The sequence below is a fragment of the Aquarana catesbeiana genome, linkage group LG08 (assembly GCF_042186555.1).
Source record: "Aquarana catesbeiana isolate 2022-GZ linkage group LG08, ASM4218655v1, whole genome shotgun sequence".
NCBI classification, from domain to species: Eukaryota; Metazoa; Chordata; class Amphibia; order Anura; family Ranidae; genus Aquarana; species Aquarana catesbeiana.
Window position 1 is genome coordinate 144,163,007 of NC_133331.1, and position 13,920 is coordinate 144,176,926.

General features: G+C 45.6%; 1 protein-coding gene across 1 annotated transcript in view; it reads left to right on the top strand.

Moving 5' to 3' along the window:
- Nucleotides 1-13,920, top strand: part of ALOX5 (arachidonate 5-lipoxygenase) — a 97,818-nt gene that overhangs the window by 80,077 nt on the left and 3,821 nt on the right. Inside the window, exon 13 of the mRNA XM_073596518.1 lies at nucleotides 3,430-3,600. Coding sequence (XP_073452619.1) covers nucleotides 3,430-3,600 — 171 coding nt within the window. The remainder of the gene's footprint in view (nucleotides 1-3,429; nucleotides 3,601-13,920) is intronic.

A 13,920-nucleotide genomic window follows, 5' to 3' on the forward strand; every position in this document is an offset into this window, starting at 1 on the left:
CTGTGTTTGCCACACATTTGTATGTAAAATTCTTTGCATTTATATTTCAGTAAAAAATGCCAGAGAATGCTGAACTAATAGATTAATAATGATGGGCCACATGGGCAAAAATAAATGTTCTTTACACCAGTGGTCATCAACCCTGTCCTCAGGACCCACTAACAGGCCAGGTTTTATGCATTACCTTTGGGAGATGCAGACTAGAATACTGCAATCACTGAGCAGCAAATGATATCACCTGTGACGTATTTCGGTTCTCTTGCAAACCTGGCTTGGTGGGCCCTGAGGACTTGATGACCACTACTTTACACTATTTCATCAACAAAACACTCACTGTTTCTTAAAGTAGAACTACAGGCACAACTTTTTATCCATTTTGAATAGACTAAGGGAGGGTTATAACCTCTGTTCAATTTTTTTTTCATGTCCCATTGCGGAGATTTACCTTCATTTTCTGTGCTATAGCCAAACAGGAAGTGAGAGGAAATACCTGAAAATCATTTTGGGGACCCCCAGGTCACCAGAACTAGTGCCCCCATTGGAAGATTTCCCATCCATTACTTTTCTGGGGACAAACCAAAATTTGTGATTTTCCTTTACTTTCACTTTCAGTGATAATGGTAAACAGGACAAATAGAGAGGATCTCCCTAACAGGGACACAGACATCAATAAAAACTGACAAATATTCTAAAACCTCTCCACTCTATCCAAAAGTAAAACACAAGTTTTGACTTTAGTTATACTTTAATTATGTGCAATAGTAAAAAACTGCATTATAGCCACTGGATGAAGCAGAAAAGAATGGGGAATACATATGCCTTGTTCCAACTATTGTTTGTGTAACACTTATTTTTCTTATTATTATTCAGCAGTAATAGGCCTAAATTGACCAGTGGAAGTAGCAACCACAGATCAAAAAGTTATAAGAAAGTTTACTCTTAAACGAAATAAAGCTAAATCTCTCAACTCATACAAAACTGATAGTTTGCAAACAGTTTCACATTACAGTTTGTGAGCTGTTTTTTTTCACAGTACCACACATCTTGAGATGTCTAAATAAATAGAGAGATAATAACCAGAACAATTGCAAAGTGGCTGGACAGTATTGAAGCAACTTTGTAAATGTAAGAGGGAAAGACAAGACAGATTGACGTGTGCGATGGGAATATGGAATAGGGAATTTACCCTGAAGCAAACATTAGAAATGTTGAAGCTGATGTTAAGCAGTATAAATATATGTGTGCACCTTTACAGTGCCAGAACACTGAAATAGGCCCCAAAATGTGAGGTGCAATGCTGGATTTACCCTGCAGTAAACTTTACAAATTTTACAGCTTATGTTTTGCTGAGGAAACCTTATGTGTAACACCTTTACAGGAATAGGGAGCATACGTTGAGGTGCAATGCATGATTTACCCTGCAGGAAACAATACCGATTTTGCAGCTGAGGTAAAGCTGTGGAAACGTATTATATGTATCACCTTAATAGTGATTACTGCATTAGGCCAGGAGAGGTGGAAAGGACTATTATTGGTGGCAGACCAGGAAAGGTGGCAGGACTTGGCAATGGTTGCACCCCAGTGAAGGTGGCAGATGGCACTGAGGCAGCCACTGTGCTTGTTGCTCCTCCTTTCAGAAATTCAAGGATTGGAGGCACATTTGTCATAAGAGGGGATCCTGCAACCATCAGGAAAGGTATCCAAGAGGTTCTTTTGCAGCAAGTGGCTCTTTTTGAGCTCCCTCTGAGATGGTGGCATGGTAAATCTGCAATTTTTCCCTTTTATCAAGGATCCAATAAGGGTTTCTCTCATTTACACCCCAAATCCTGGAGTTCCTTTGCAGTTATTTCAGCATAAGATATCATATTTTTTAGAAATTGCCTGCAGCAAAAAACCCAGAGTTCTCAGTGTTGCTGAGGATAACAGTGTGGGGTGTGTGATTAGCCACCTGCTGGCCTTGTCTTGGAGAGCTGACAGAATCTCTGGCCTAGTGTGGCTCAAATCACCCAGCCATAGAAGCTGCAAAACGGCATGGCAGCGTTTCACCTGGACTGCTGCATAGGCACTGGGGCACTTGATGGAACTGGTGGTTCTAAGGAGTCTGGGATGAGGCCAGTGAGGAGTAGGGGGTATTGGTGACTGTGCTATCCCCAACATACAAGAGACAGGGTGGCACCACCAGCTTCAGTGCTTGCCCCATCCTGCAATCCTTCCCAGCTGTTAGCAATTTGAACCAGTGTGCCATGAAGGATATGTATCATCCCTGCCCATGCTTGCTGAATAACGTATCCATGGTCATGAAGACTTTGCCGCTGACAGCATGGTGCAACGACACAGACACATTCTCTTACACATGCTGGTATAGGACAGGAATATCCTTTTGGACAACTAATGGTAGCTGCATATCTTGCCACTGTGATGTAGCACATGCGATACATTTATGTAAGAAGGCTGACTTCATGAACTGGAATGGAAGCAGCTACAAAGCCAGCAGTATTGCCAAGCTGGTATTCAGACACTGGATATTGAAGTGATTTAAAGACCATTTTTTCTTCTGATCCATCTGCAGAAAATACATTTGGCTTATGAAGGATGCTTCAGGAAAAGGTGGGGTGGAGATAGGAGACTTCTGGTGAACTTACTCAGCATGGCCTCATGTCCCTCTTTCTCACCAGAGGCTGCAGATGTTGCAGGGGATGCAGCTATAGAGAATCTTATGAAGGGGGAGAGGGGGATTGTGAAGAACAAAGAGGAGTTCTGACCTTTGCTGCTAACTAGTGAAAATTGAATACTGTCTGTGATTATTTATTTATTTATTTAATTTTTTTCAACCAACCTGCTGACTAGTATAATTCAAACTTTTTTAAAAGAAGCTGTGTACTTTCATTACTGCCCTCAAAGCTGTATGAAACAACGCTCTCCCAGCTTTTTTCTTTCTATGTCTCTCTCTTTTTTTTTTTTTTTTTTTTTACAGTAGTCTGCCTATTAGTCCTAAAATTAGCGAAAATTTAACAACAAGAATAGTTTCCCCTATAGACTTCAGTTGGATTCACCTCTGGATTCACCTCAAGATCACCGAACTTTGAACAAGATTCCCCTGACCCTTGGCAAATCCAACCCATGCAGATTTGCGTATCACTAACTAGGATAGATATTATGTAGTGCACAGGTCTCTAGTGGGTGACTATCAAATCTCCATATCTTGTAACTAATCCTTATTTCCAATGGATAGCTGTCTATTCAAAAGAAAATGAGTCATCAGGCTAGAGTAGGTGAACAGAGTAAACCCTCTTAATGTGAGCAATGGTAGAAGTTAATAAAATGTACAAATAGCAACCCAAAAGGTTAGTGGTGAACTAATGCCTGAAATGTGACATAAAATAGGATGTTGTTTTAGATCATCAGTATTTACCACTTTGCTTTCTGCAGTATGACTGGTGCTCTTGGATTCCAAATTCTCCTCCCACAATGCGCTGCCCCCCACCTACTCAAAAAGGAGAGGTTACAATAGAGTATATTATTGAAAGCTTACCAGACAGAGGACGGTCATGCTGGCATCTTGGAGCTGTATGGGCACTGAGTCAGTTCCAGGATAATGAGGTGAGAACATTTTTATCTACCTTTAAAAAATGTACACAAGAAGATGCACGTATAGTGCCTTTCTATTTACCCACTTACGGAAAGTCAGGCAGCTTTAATGGTTAGAATTGTAGACAATAGAAACAAGGCAAGCTGTACTAAGGAATTATGGAAGCCATACTGCTGAGCTACCCTGCTGAAAATACTTTGCATGCCTTGCAGTCTGGTCCCGTGGCTTCAGTATTTTCTGACTCGCTGACCTGAAACAAGAATGAAGATTACCAGGTCTGACTTCATTTTGACTTCCCTGATCTATATGGTTGTTCTGGGTCAGTGTATCAGAAAATTTCATTGTCAGTAAAAAACAAACTACTAGTATTGCTTGGTTGCTTCCAGTGGCGGCTGGTGCACAATATTTTTGGTGCGCAGCAAACGAACATCCCCCCTGCATCCCCCCCAGCGCCACCACCATCACCACCACCCCCCACAGGAGACGTTTAGGATTCCGCAATCCATCACCACCTCGAACCCCCCTCCGCCCCTGCGGAAGACAGTTGGGAGACCACAATACACCCCCCCCCCCACAGGAGACAGTCGGGAGGCCATGATCCCAAGTGGGAGACAGTCAGGAGGGAGCGATCCCCCCCAAACCCCCCCGTGGGAGATAGTCGGGAGGCTGCTATAGGAGGCCTTACCATGAGAAGGCAGATGGGAACTGAGCCGGGAGCCGAGATGCAGCGAGGGAAAAGCCAGGGAAGAGCCAGGGCTTCTCCTCCAGGGGGAACAAGAAGTGACCGGGGCTTCTCCTCCCGGCCAAACAGGAAGTGGATACTGAGACTCCATGGCTAATCGGGTCTGCTTCCTGATTGGCTGGGAGGAGAATCACAGAGACAATTGGGAATATTCATTCGTTATTGTCACACAAGTGGGTGGACTCACCCGAGCCCACCCTTTTTTGAAGCCAATTAGAGCCTCAGGCTCTAATCACGTGCTTAAAAAAAAACCCTATTAAAATCCATGCGTCTGGTGCCCTGCATGTAGATTAGGGGCTGGAAACATGGGGGGGGCGGCGCCCATGCACCCTCTATGGATGGGCTGCCACTGGTTGCTTCTGTATGTCTCCAAGTACAGGTTTCCTTTAAGATCTGTTTCACCACTGGTTTACTTGATATGCTCTGCTATTCTGTTTTTTTTTTTTTTTTACTCTCATTTTTACAGTGTTACGATGTTTAATAAAAAAGTTATAAAGATTTCTTTTCTGGCTTTAAAATGTGTTGCTGTAGGATTTCAGGACAGCCATGTGACCCAATGTCCAGGCATTGATCACATAATGGTAGTGGAACTCAAATCTTGACCTTTAGTAGGGATTATATGGGCATTTGTCAGTAAAGTAGCTGCACAGTAGCTTTGGTTTGGTTTTGTGGTTTGCACTGCTTCCTTGCAACACAGGGGCCCCTGGTTTGAACCCTGGCCAGAACACTATCTTCATGGAGCTTGCATGTTCTCCCTGTGCTTATGTGTGTTTCCTTTAGGTACTCCTGTTTCCTCCCACACTTCAAAGATCTGCTAGTAGGTTAATTGGCCTTAGTATGTGATATTCAGGACTTAGATTGTAAGCTCCTTCCACTATATAGTGTGTAAAGCACTGCGTAAATTTGCTGTGCTATATAAATGCTTGCAATAAAGCAGCAGACCCCATGCAAGTCTTCCATTTTGCTATTAGGATGCCAGTCTATATGCGAAGTGTGCCAGACTGGTATCTTTGGAGGGAGGGTCACTTAAAGTGATTATAAAGTTTGTTTTTTTAAAAAAAAAAATAAACATCTCTATACTGTAAAAAATAGAAATAATTACCGCGATAAGTAAGCAATACAAATAAAAACAAAAACAGCAGCAGCTCAATATGGGATACACATATAATAACAGATAAAGATAGAAATGGAGCTGCGCTGAAAAATATTAACCACAAAATGAGAAAACACACAAAAAGTGCAAATAGTGTGCATATAAATAGTGTGCATATATGTTGAAATTGCTCCCAACACCACAAGAGGTTATAGATTAGTCCATAATCGTAAACATATGTAATCTTCATATAACTTGTGACAACACCACAAACTCGTGCTCCTCCACCACATAGATTGTGTGCTTACCAGAGGCAAGCTATTAACCCCGCCAGGGCCTTGTTCCAAAGGAATGGCAATGACAGCTCTCAAATGCTTGATGTAACAGGAACACACAGCAAACGGCCACGGGAACTCGGTCATTCAGTGGTCTCGATTGTGGACCAGAGGGTAACCCAAAATGAAGAGGAACTCACCATAGTGTAAATCGCATTAAAAGCATTTATTAAAGATAAAAGATTGCACTTACACGTAGTAATAAGTAAAATTGCAAAGATAAAAAAAGCAGGCCGGCAACACAGCGCGATGACGTCAGCACGCCACTTCTCCCAATGCATGTTTCGTCACACTCTGACGCTGTCCTGGGGCACGGGCGACGCACTGACATATCGCACTATATACTGAACAGACAGAACCACGCCTCGATCTGAAACCCAAGTGGACCTAAAAGCGCCATATTGGAAACTGGAAAGAAATATCACTTGCCAATATGGGAATTTATCAGTGTTAAAAATACATTTATTTAATAATAATTTAGGAATAAACATAAATCCTGAGGAAGAGAACAAAGGAAGAGCGATAATCTAAGAAAATATTTTAACATGAACAAACATGCAAAAAGAACTTCCCATAGGGTAAATGGCCATTCATATAGAAAAAAATATATAACTCTATATTGTAATTACCTGCTCTGTGCACAGAGCGGACCCAAACCTTCTTTTATCAGGTCCCCCATTGCAGTGTTGCCAACCGTCAGTATTTTTACTGGCAGCCAGTAAAAATCGGGCACTTTTCTCCTGCCAGTAAATGCCAGTAAGAAGAAAAGTTTGCCAGTAAAGAATATGACTGTGACGCTTGGCTCGGAACTGGGTATGCGCAGCTCGGGTCCTGAGCCGGCTGAGACCATCAAAGTGTCTGCTATAGTGTGTTCTGGCAGTACCAGTGGGGGGCTGGTCTCACGGAGGCTGTGCCTGAGCGTTTTGTGTGATGGTGTAAGGGAGCCAAGCGGCCAGAGCCTTGTGTGCGGGTCTGCGGGACGGGAGCAAGGCAAGCCGGGAGAGGGACTGTCAGTGATGTTTGGACTGGAGGGGACTGAAGGGGCCACCTGGCATGGAGAGAGACTCACTGTGACTCAAGAGGGGACACGTTGTGTCGGTGATCTGTGCTGCTGCACACTGCTGTCAGTGTCACTATGAGAGTCAATATCATGTGTGTGCTGCCCATTCTAATTTTCTGTCCCTGAGCCACTTATTAATTAATCAATATAATATTATAATATAATAAGTAAGAAATATGCTTTTTGTCTGAATAGCTACCTTAAATCACATTGCTAAATGCATATAATACTTTTTTGTAGCCCAAATACTGAAATTTTCACTTAAAACTGTAAAATAACGTTTGGAAATGCCAGTAAAAACTCTGTTGTGCCGGTAAATTGTGGGTGGCATGTCAGTAAATTTCAATCTGGTAGGTTGGCAAACACTGCCCCATCTGCGCTGCTGGCTGCTCCTTATCCAGTGCCCCCTGGATGGAGAGGGGCAAAATTAATTCCTAAACATTTTTTATCTTAATGCAAGAAATGCATTATGGTAAAAAAAATGTTTAGGCTTTAGAGCCACTTTAAGTTAATAAAAATGAAGAAATATTAGTAAGAGTCCAGTAGATTAGCCAATATAGGTGGATTCATGTCATTAAAAAAAAACAGCTTTATCCAGTCATTAATCTGTGTGGATCAGTTTGCTGATCTTTAGTAATTAGTTTCCCCAAAGGCAAGAGAAGAAAAGTTTAAATATGCCACAAATCTACTTGGATTAATGGAAAGTGATAGCATGTCTACACTGTGGCTTGTAGATCTTCTATTATATAATAGCCTTGCAATGATACTCTACAAAACAGTTCTTAGGCAGACCTCCGGGTGTCTTTGGCTCAGAGCTTTCAGTACATAATATGATAGATATCAATGTTATATAACCCTAAAATGTTTAGTGTTTATTTTGGCAATGCTAACAAACGCAGCATGCCTTCTTAACGTGCCAAACAAAAAGACAAAGCCAGACACCTGCTGGGCTAGCAGTGAAATATCCAAAATGTTATTGATCACAGTTCACAAAATCTGGCTGGATTGTTTTGTCCTGGTCTAAAGATCTACAGTTGTTGGCTCCATGCTTCCCACCTCCTGATTTCACCTGGCTGATGCTAAAAGAAAAATGTTTTTATAGGTTTTATGACACTATGACTTTCTGGCTGGACTTTTTTGAAATGTTAGCAATAATATGTTGAATGGTTCACATCTAGCCCAGCAAGTGCCTGGCCATCTCCTGGTTTTTGGATTTCTTGCACATCTGAACGTTAAAGTTGCACCATTCTGTTTTGAATTTCCAGTTCTGCTTTCCCTTGGCACTTTAGTCTGTGCTAATACTATGTTCCTCAACATGGACCAAAAAATCTGGAGACACCTGGAATTGTACAACACAGCATGGTGGCTAAGTGGTTAGTGCTTCCACCTGGTAACACTAGGGTTGTCTGTTCAATTCCCAACCATGACACTACTTGCACAGGGTTTGCATGTTCTCCCTGTGCCTGAGTGGGTTTCCTCCCACACTCCAAAGACATGCTGGGCTCCTGTCTAAATTAGCTGTAATAATAATACCAGCTAGTCAGACTTTGCCTTTCATTTTTAAAAAAGATGGCCAGTAATAGGTTGGTTAGGTGACACTGAGCTTTTTAGTGTTGGAGTAAATATTGCATCATTGGGTAACATTATTGTGCTGAATTGATAACATTGCAGATAAAACAAAGATGCACTCAAATGCTACAGAAGAAGCTAGACAAGTAAAAGGAAAATCTTATGACATAAATATAAGGTCAGAGTTTTGAGATGTCGTAGTTGTAAGATATTATCAGAATTGAGAGATTTTATCTCAGATGTCAGATCTCTGATACTGGGGTTAATTTAGGAAGAGGCTCTTCACTGTGTGTGAGAAGTGTGTGTTCTCTTAGCTTAGTAAAAAGGAGGAAGCTGTGTTTCTCTTTAAATATCCAATCATATGAAAAGAAAATTAGAAAATAAAAAAAAATTTTTACTTGAACATTGGATGATTAAAGGCAACAGAGTTTCACCTTATTCACTCAGCTAAGTGAGCATTTGCTTTGCAAAATGATCATATATTTTACAAAGTAAACATGTTGTATTTTTTTGAGTAAATAAACCTCAATATAAGAATTCTGAGCTAATGGACTGATTTCTTAAAAATAGGCACACTGTCACTTTAGGAATATCATGAAAAACAAAATCAGTGTAAAAAATAGGTACACTGTCATGAAAACACAAAATTGGTGTAAATAATGTGCAGTAATATAACAGTAGAACACACAAACTCAGGGCCATCTTAAGAGCATTATAGGCCCCCGGGCAATACAATGCACTGGGGCCCTGTCTACACAATCATGCACGAGAATAAAATGCTAATTATCAATAAAGCTATATTTATTGGTACTTCCAACAAAATCAGTGTTTAAACATTAACACAACGTTTGGACAATATAACACGAGTTTGATGGGCACAGTGGCTGCGTTTGATGGGCACAGTGGCAGCATTTCATGGGCACAGTGGCAGCGTTTGATAGGCACAGTGGCAGCGTTTGATAGGCACAGTGGCAGCGTTTGATAGGCACAGTGGCAGCGTTTGATGGGCACAGTGGCAGCTTTGATGGGCACAGTGGCTGCTTTTGATGGGCACAGTGGCTGCTTTTGATGGGCACAGTGGCAGCTTTGATGGGCACAGTGGCTGCGTTTGATGGGCACAGTGGCTGCGTTTGATGGGCACAGTGGCTGCGTTTGATGGGCACAGTGGCTGCGTTTAATGGGCACAGTGGCTGTGTTTGGGCACAGTGACAGCTTTGATGGGCACAGTGGCAGCTTTGATGGGCACAGTGGCAGCTTAGATGGGCACAGTGGCAGCATTGATGGACACAGTGGCAGCTTTGATGGGCACAGTGGCTGTGTTTGATGGGCACAGTGGCAGCTTTTGAGGGGCACAGACAGTGGCTGTGTTTGATGCACAACTTGAACTTACTTAAGTAGACAGTGTTAGACTTACTTGAGGCCGCCGGCCTGGTGCAGTACAGTGTGTCACTCACAGCAGCAAGGCAGCGCCAGCTATCAAGGGCCGTCTTTCCGCTCCGCTCCCTCTCCACGCTGTCTGAAGAACATGGCAGAGGTAGGCGGAGCTTGTTCCATAGTAGCTGGGGCGGCCACGCTGCGCTATGAATGCTGGGGCAGCCGCGGCCTCTGACTGAAGTCACTGGTTGCTAGCTAAACGCCAGGCGGCCTGCGATTCTAGCAAGTGAGCAACCAGTGCAGTCAGTCAACTAAAAGCGTGGGTTCACCCACACCGCCAAAAAAAAAAAAATATTAAAAGCCAGCAGCTACAAATACTGCAGCTGCTGACTTTTAATACATGGCCACTTACCTGTTCCAGCGTCCAGCGATGTCGGCAGGGGACGTCGAGAACCCGCTCGGTTCTCTGGGGGTTATAACCTACGGTACTCTGGGGGTTATAACCTACAGATAGTGGGCAGTATACAGTGGTGGGGAGCAATGGGCAGTATACAGGGGGGAGTTGGGCAGTATACAGGGGGGAGGGGGGCAGTATACGGGGGGGAGGGGGGCAGTATACAGGGGGGAGCACTATACAGGGAGAGTGGGCAGTTTACAGGGGGGACAGTATACAGGAGGGGCGCAGGGCAGTATACAGGGGTGGGGAGCAGGGAGCAGTATACAGGGGGGGCAGTATACAGGGTAGAGAGGGTAGTGTACAGTGGCGGGAGCAGGGAGCAGTATACAGGGGGAGGGGACAGTATACAGTGATGGGGAGCAGTATACAGGGGAGGGAGCAGTATACCGGGGGAGCAGTATACAGGGGAGGGGGCACTGAGCAGTATACAGGGGGAGGGAGCAGTATACAGGGGGAGGGGTGCAGTATACATGAGGAGGTGGTCAGTGAGCAGTATACAGGAGGAGGGGGTCAGTGAGCAGTATACAGGAGGAGGGGGTCAGTGAGCAGTATACAGGGGAGCAGTATACAGGAGGAGGGGGCATTATACAGGGGGAGGGGACCAGTATACAGGAGGAGGGGGCAGTTTGCAGGAGGAGGGGAGGGAATACAGGAGGAGGGGAGCAGTATACAGGGGGAGGGGAGCAGTATACCGGAGGGGGGAGCAGTGAGCAGTATACAGGGGAGGGGAGCAGTATACAGGAGGAGAGGGGTAGTGAGCAGTATACAGGAGGGGTGAGCAGTATACAGGAGGAGGGGGACAGTGAGCAGAATACAGGAGAGGGGAGCAGTATACAGGAGGGGGGCAGTATACAGGAGGAGGGGGGCAGTGAGCAGTATACAGGAGGAGGGGAGCAGTATACACGAGGGGGGGAGCAGTATACAGGAGAAGGGGGCAGTGAGCAGTATACAGGGGGAGGGGAGCAGTACACAGGAGGGGTATACAGAGAAGTATACAGAGGGAGGGATATATATAAAGTGTACTAACCACAGTAGGGAGCTGAAGCATTACAGCTAAAGGGAACAGCTGTAGCAGTCACTTACCACATGGATGGAGGGGAAGCCTTCCGTGGTCCCCATCTATGCTCCTCCTCCCAGTTATCTATCACTTTAAGCAGCTACCTGTGCATGTAAATGAAGATGGCCACACCGCCACCCCGCCCACCATCTTGGTCAGCTTGTGTAGAAGCTGCTGGCTGGGAGAGAGATCATTGGGTCTGCCGGCCACAAAGGCTGCACTGCACCCAGGGAGAAACCAGAGGTAGCCTGTAGCTCCCTGGTTGCATAGAGAGACGTGCTCGCACGGGCCCCCTGCAATATGGCCGAGGCTGCCTGGGTAGGAGGGGTGGCTAGGCAGCACATAGAGGAACCGAACCATCCATTTATCTCCTGCCACTGCTGAATGCCTGCAGGAGGAGAAGTGAGCATTCAGAGGTGGCAGGAGATAAATTGACGGTTCGATTTCTCTATGTGCTGCCTAGCTGTCCCTCCTACCCAGGCGGCCCCACGTGGCATTGCGGCTTCACTTCCCGGTTCCCCGCTGCGCATGCGCATGCGCGAGTCACGCTGCGCGTCCTAAGTGGTCCCCGCTCTCTCCTGGGAGCTGTGTGTTCCCAGCAGACAGCGCGGTGGGGACGGGAAGTGGCGTAGACTCCCATGGGAGTCTATGCCGGAAGTGGGTGCAAATACCTGTCTTAGACAGGTATCTGCACCCCCCTCCCCCCTGAAAGGTGCCAAATGTGACACCGGAGGGGGGGAGGGTTCCGAAAAGCGGAAGTTCCATTTTTGTGTGGAACTCCGCTTTAAGCAGCAGATTGCAGCACTGAGGATCGGCCCTGGATGGGGCCCCCGGGCAACTGCCCAGCGTGCCCAGTGGAAAAAACGGCCCTGCACAAACTGTAATATAAAGTCCAGCAAGTGCAAAAATGTCCATGCAAAATTCAATTCCAATATAAATGATCACAAACTGTAAAGATAGTACAAGCTGACAGGTGCTCTTAAGTGTCTATGCCACATGTCTGTGCTGTCACTTTAAGAAGAACAGTCATCGTCAGGGATTTGGAAACCAGTTCTCAGTCCCTGATGATGACTGTTTAGAGGAAATGCATTGGGTGGAGTTTACGGCCTGTGACATCATTGCGCATGCTGGCAGAAGTTCTGGCAGTGCTATCTTTTTCTCTGAATACTGCGATCCTACCCATCTCTCATGTGAGTGCAATAGCTTAATACATTTTATTGGATTTTAACTAGCTGCACTATAAATTCTTGTTCTCCTTCTTCCGTTTAAGACCCAAGCCTCAAGGCAAGGTGCCTTGAGGTTTCTTAAGGGGTGCATTGGGAAAATGCCTAAAAATTTCCCCAAAATTTTATAATTTTATAAATGTTATAAATTTTAAGCCGATGGGTGGATGAAACCTGCCTTTTAGTTACACAAAGCCACAGGTTTTCATTGTACACTATTACAACCTTCTAGCTGCCAAACTCCTAACAACCAATGGCATCATCAGTTGATAAGGAGGATGTCAGTTGCCTGCATATAATCCTTGTTTCACCCTCTCCTGCCTCTATCCATCAGCTTTGGGTTCTCATTAGCTAAGTGATGGAGAAAAATGAGGGAGAAGAGAAACATTGGAATACTAGTCAGCAGGGGCGGACTGACCATTCAGGCATATCGGGCACTGCCCGATGACCCGGGGCCAGTAGGGGGCCCGCAACTGACTGATGCCAAACATCCTGAGCAGACACGTGGGGCCGCCTGGGTAGGAGGGACAGCTAGGCAGCACATAGAGAAATCGAACCATCAATTTATCTCCTGCCACCTCTGAATGCTCACTTCTCCTCCTGCAGGCATTCAGCAGTGGCAGGAGATAAATGGATGGTTCGGTTCCTCTATGTGCTGCCTAGCTAACCCCTCCTACCCAGGCAGCCTCGGCCATATTGCAGGGGGCCCGTGCGAGCACGTCTATCTATGCAACCAGGGAGCTACAGGCTACCTCTGGTTTCTCCCTGGGTGCAGTGCAGCCTTTGTGGCCGGCAGACCCAATGATCTCTCTCCCAGCCAGCAGCTTCTACACTAGCTGACCAAGATGGTGGGCGGGGTGGCGGTGTGGCCATCTTCATTTACATGCACAGGTAGCTGCTTAAAGTGATAGATAACTGGGAGGAGGAGCATAGATGGGGACCACGGAAGGCTTCCCCTCCATCCATGTGGTAAGTGACTGCTACAGCTGTTCCCTTTAGCTGTAATGCTTCAGCTCCCTACTGTGGTTAGTACACTTTATATATATCCCTCCCTCTGTATACTTCTCCCCCTCCTGTGTACTGCTCCCCTCCCCCTGTATACTGCTCACTGCCCCCTTCTCCTGTATACTGCTCCCCCCCTCGTGTATACTGCTCCCCTCCTCCTGTATACTGCTCACTGCCCCCCTCCTCCTGTATACTGCCCCCCTCCTGTATACTGCTCCCCTCTCCTGTATTCTGCTCACCCCTCCTGTATACTGCTCACTACCCCTCTCCTCCTGTATACTGCTCCCCTCCCCTGTATACTGCTCCCCCCTCCTGTATACTGCTCCCCTCCTCCTGTATTCCCTCCCCTCCTCCTGCAAACTGCCCCCTCCTTTTGTATAATGCCCCCTCCTCCTGTATACTGCTCCCCTGTATAC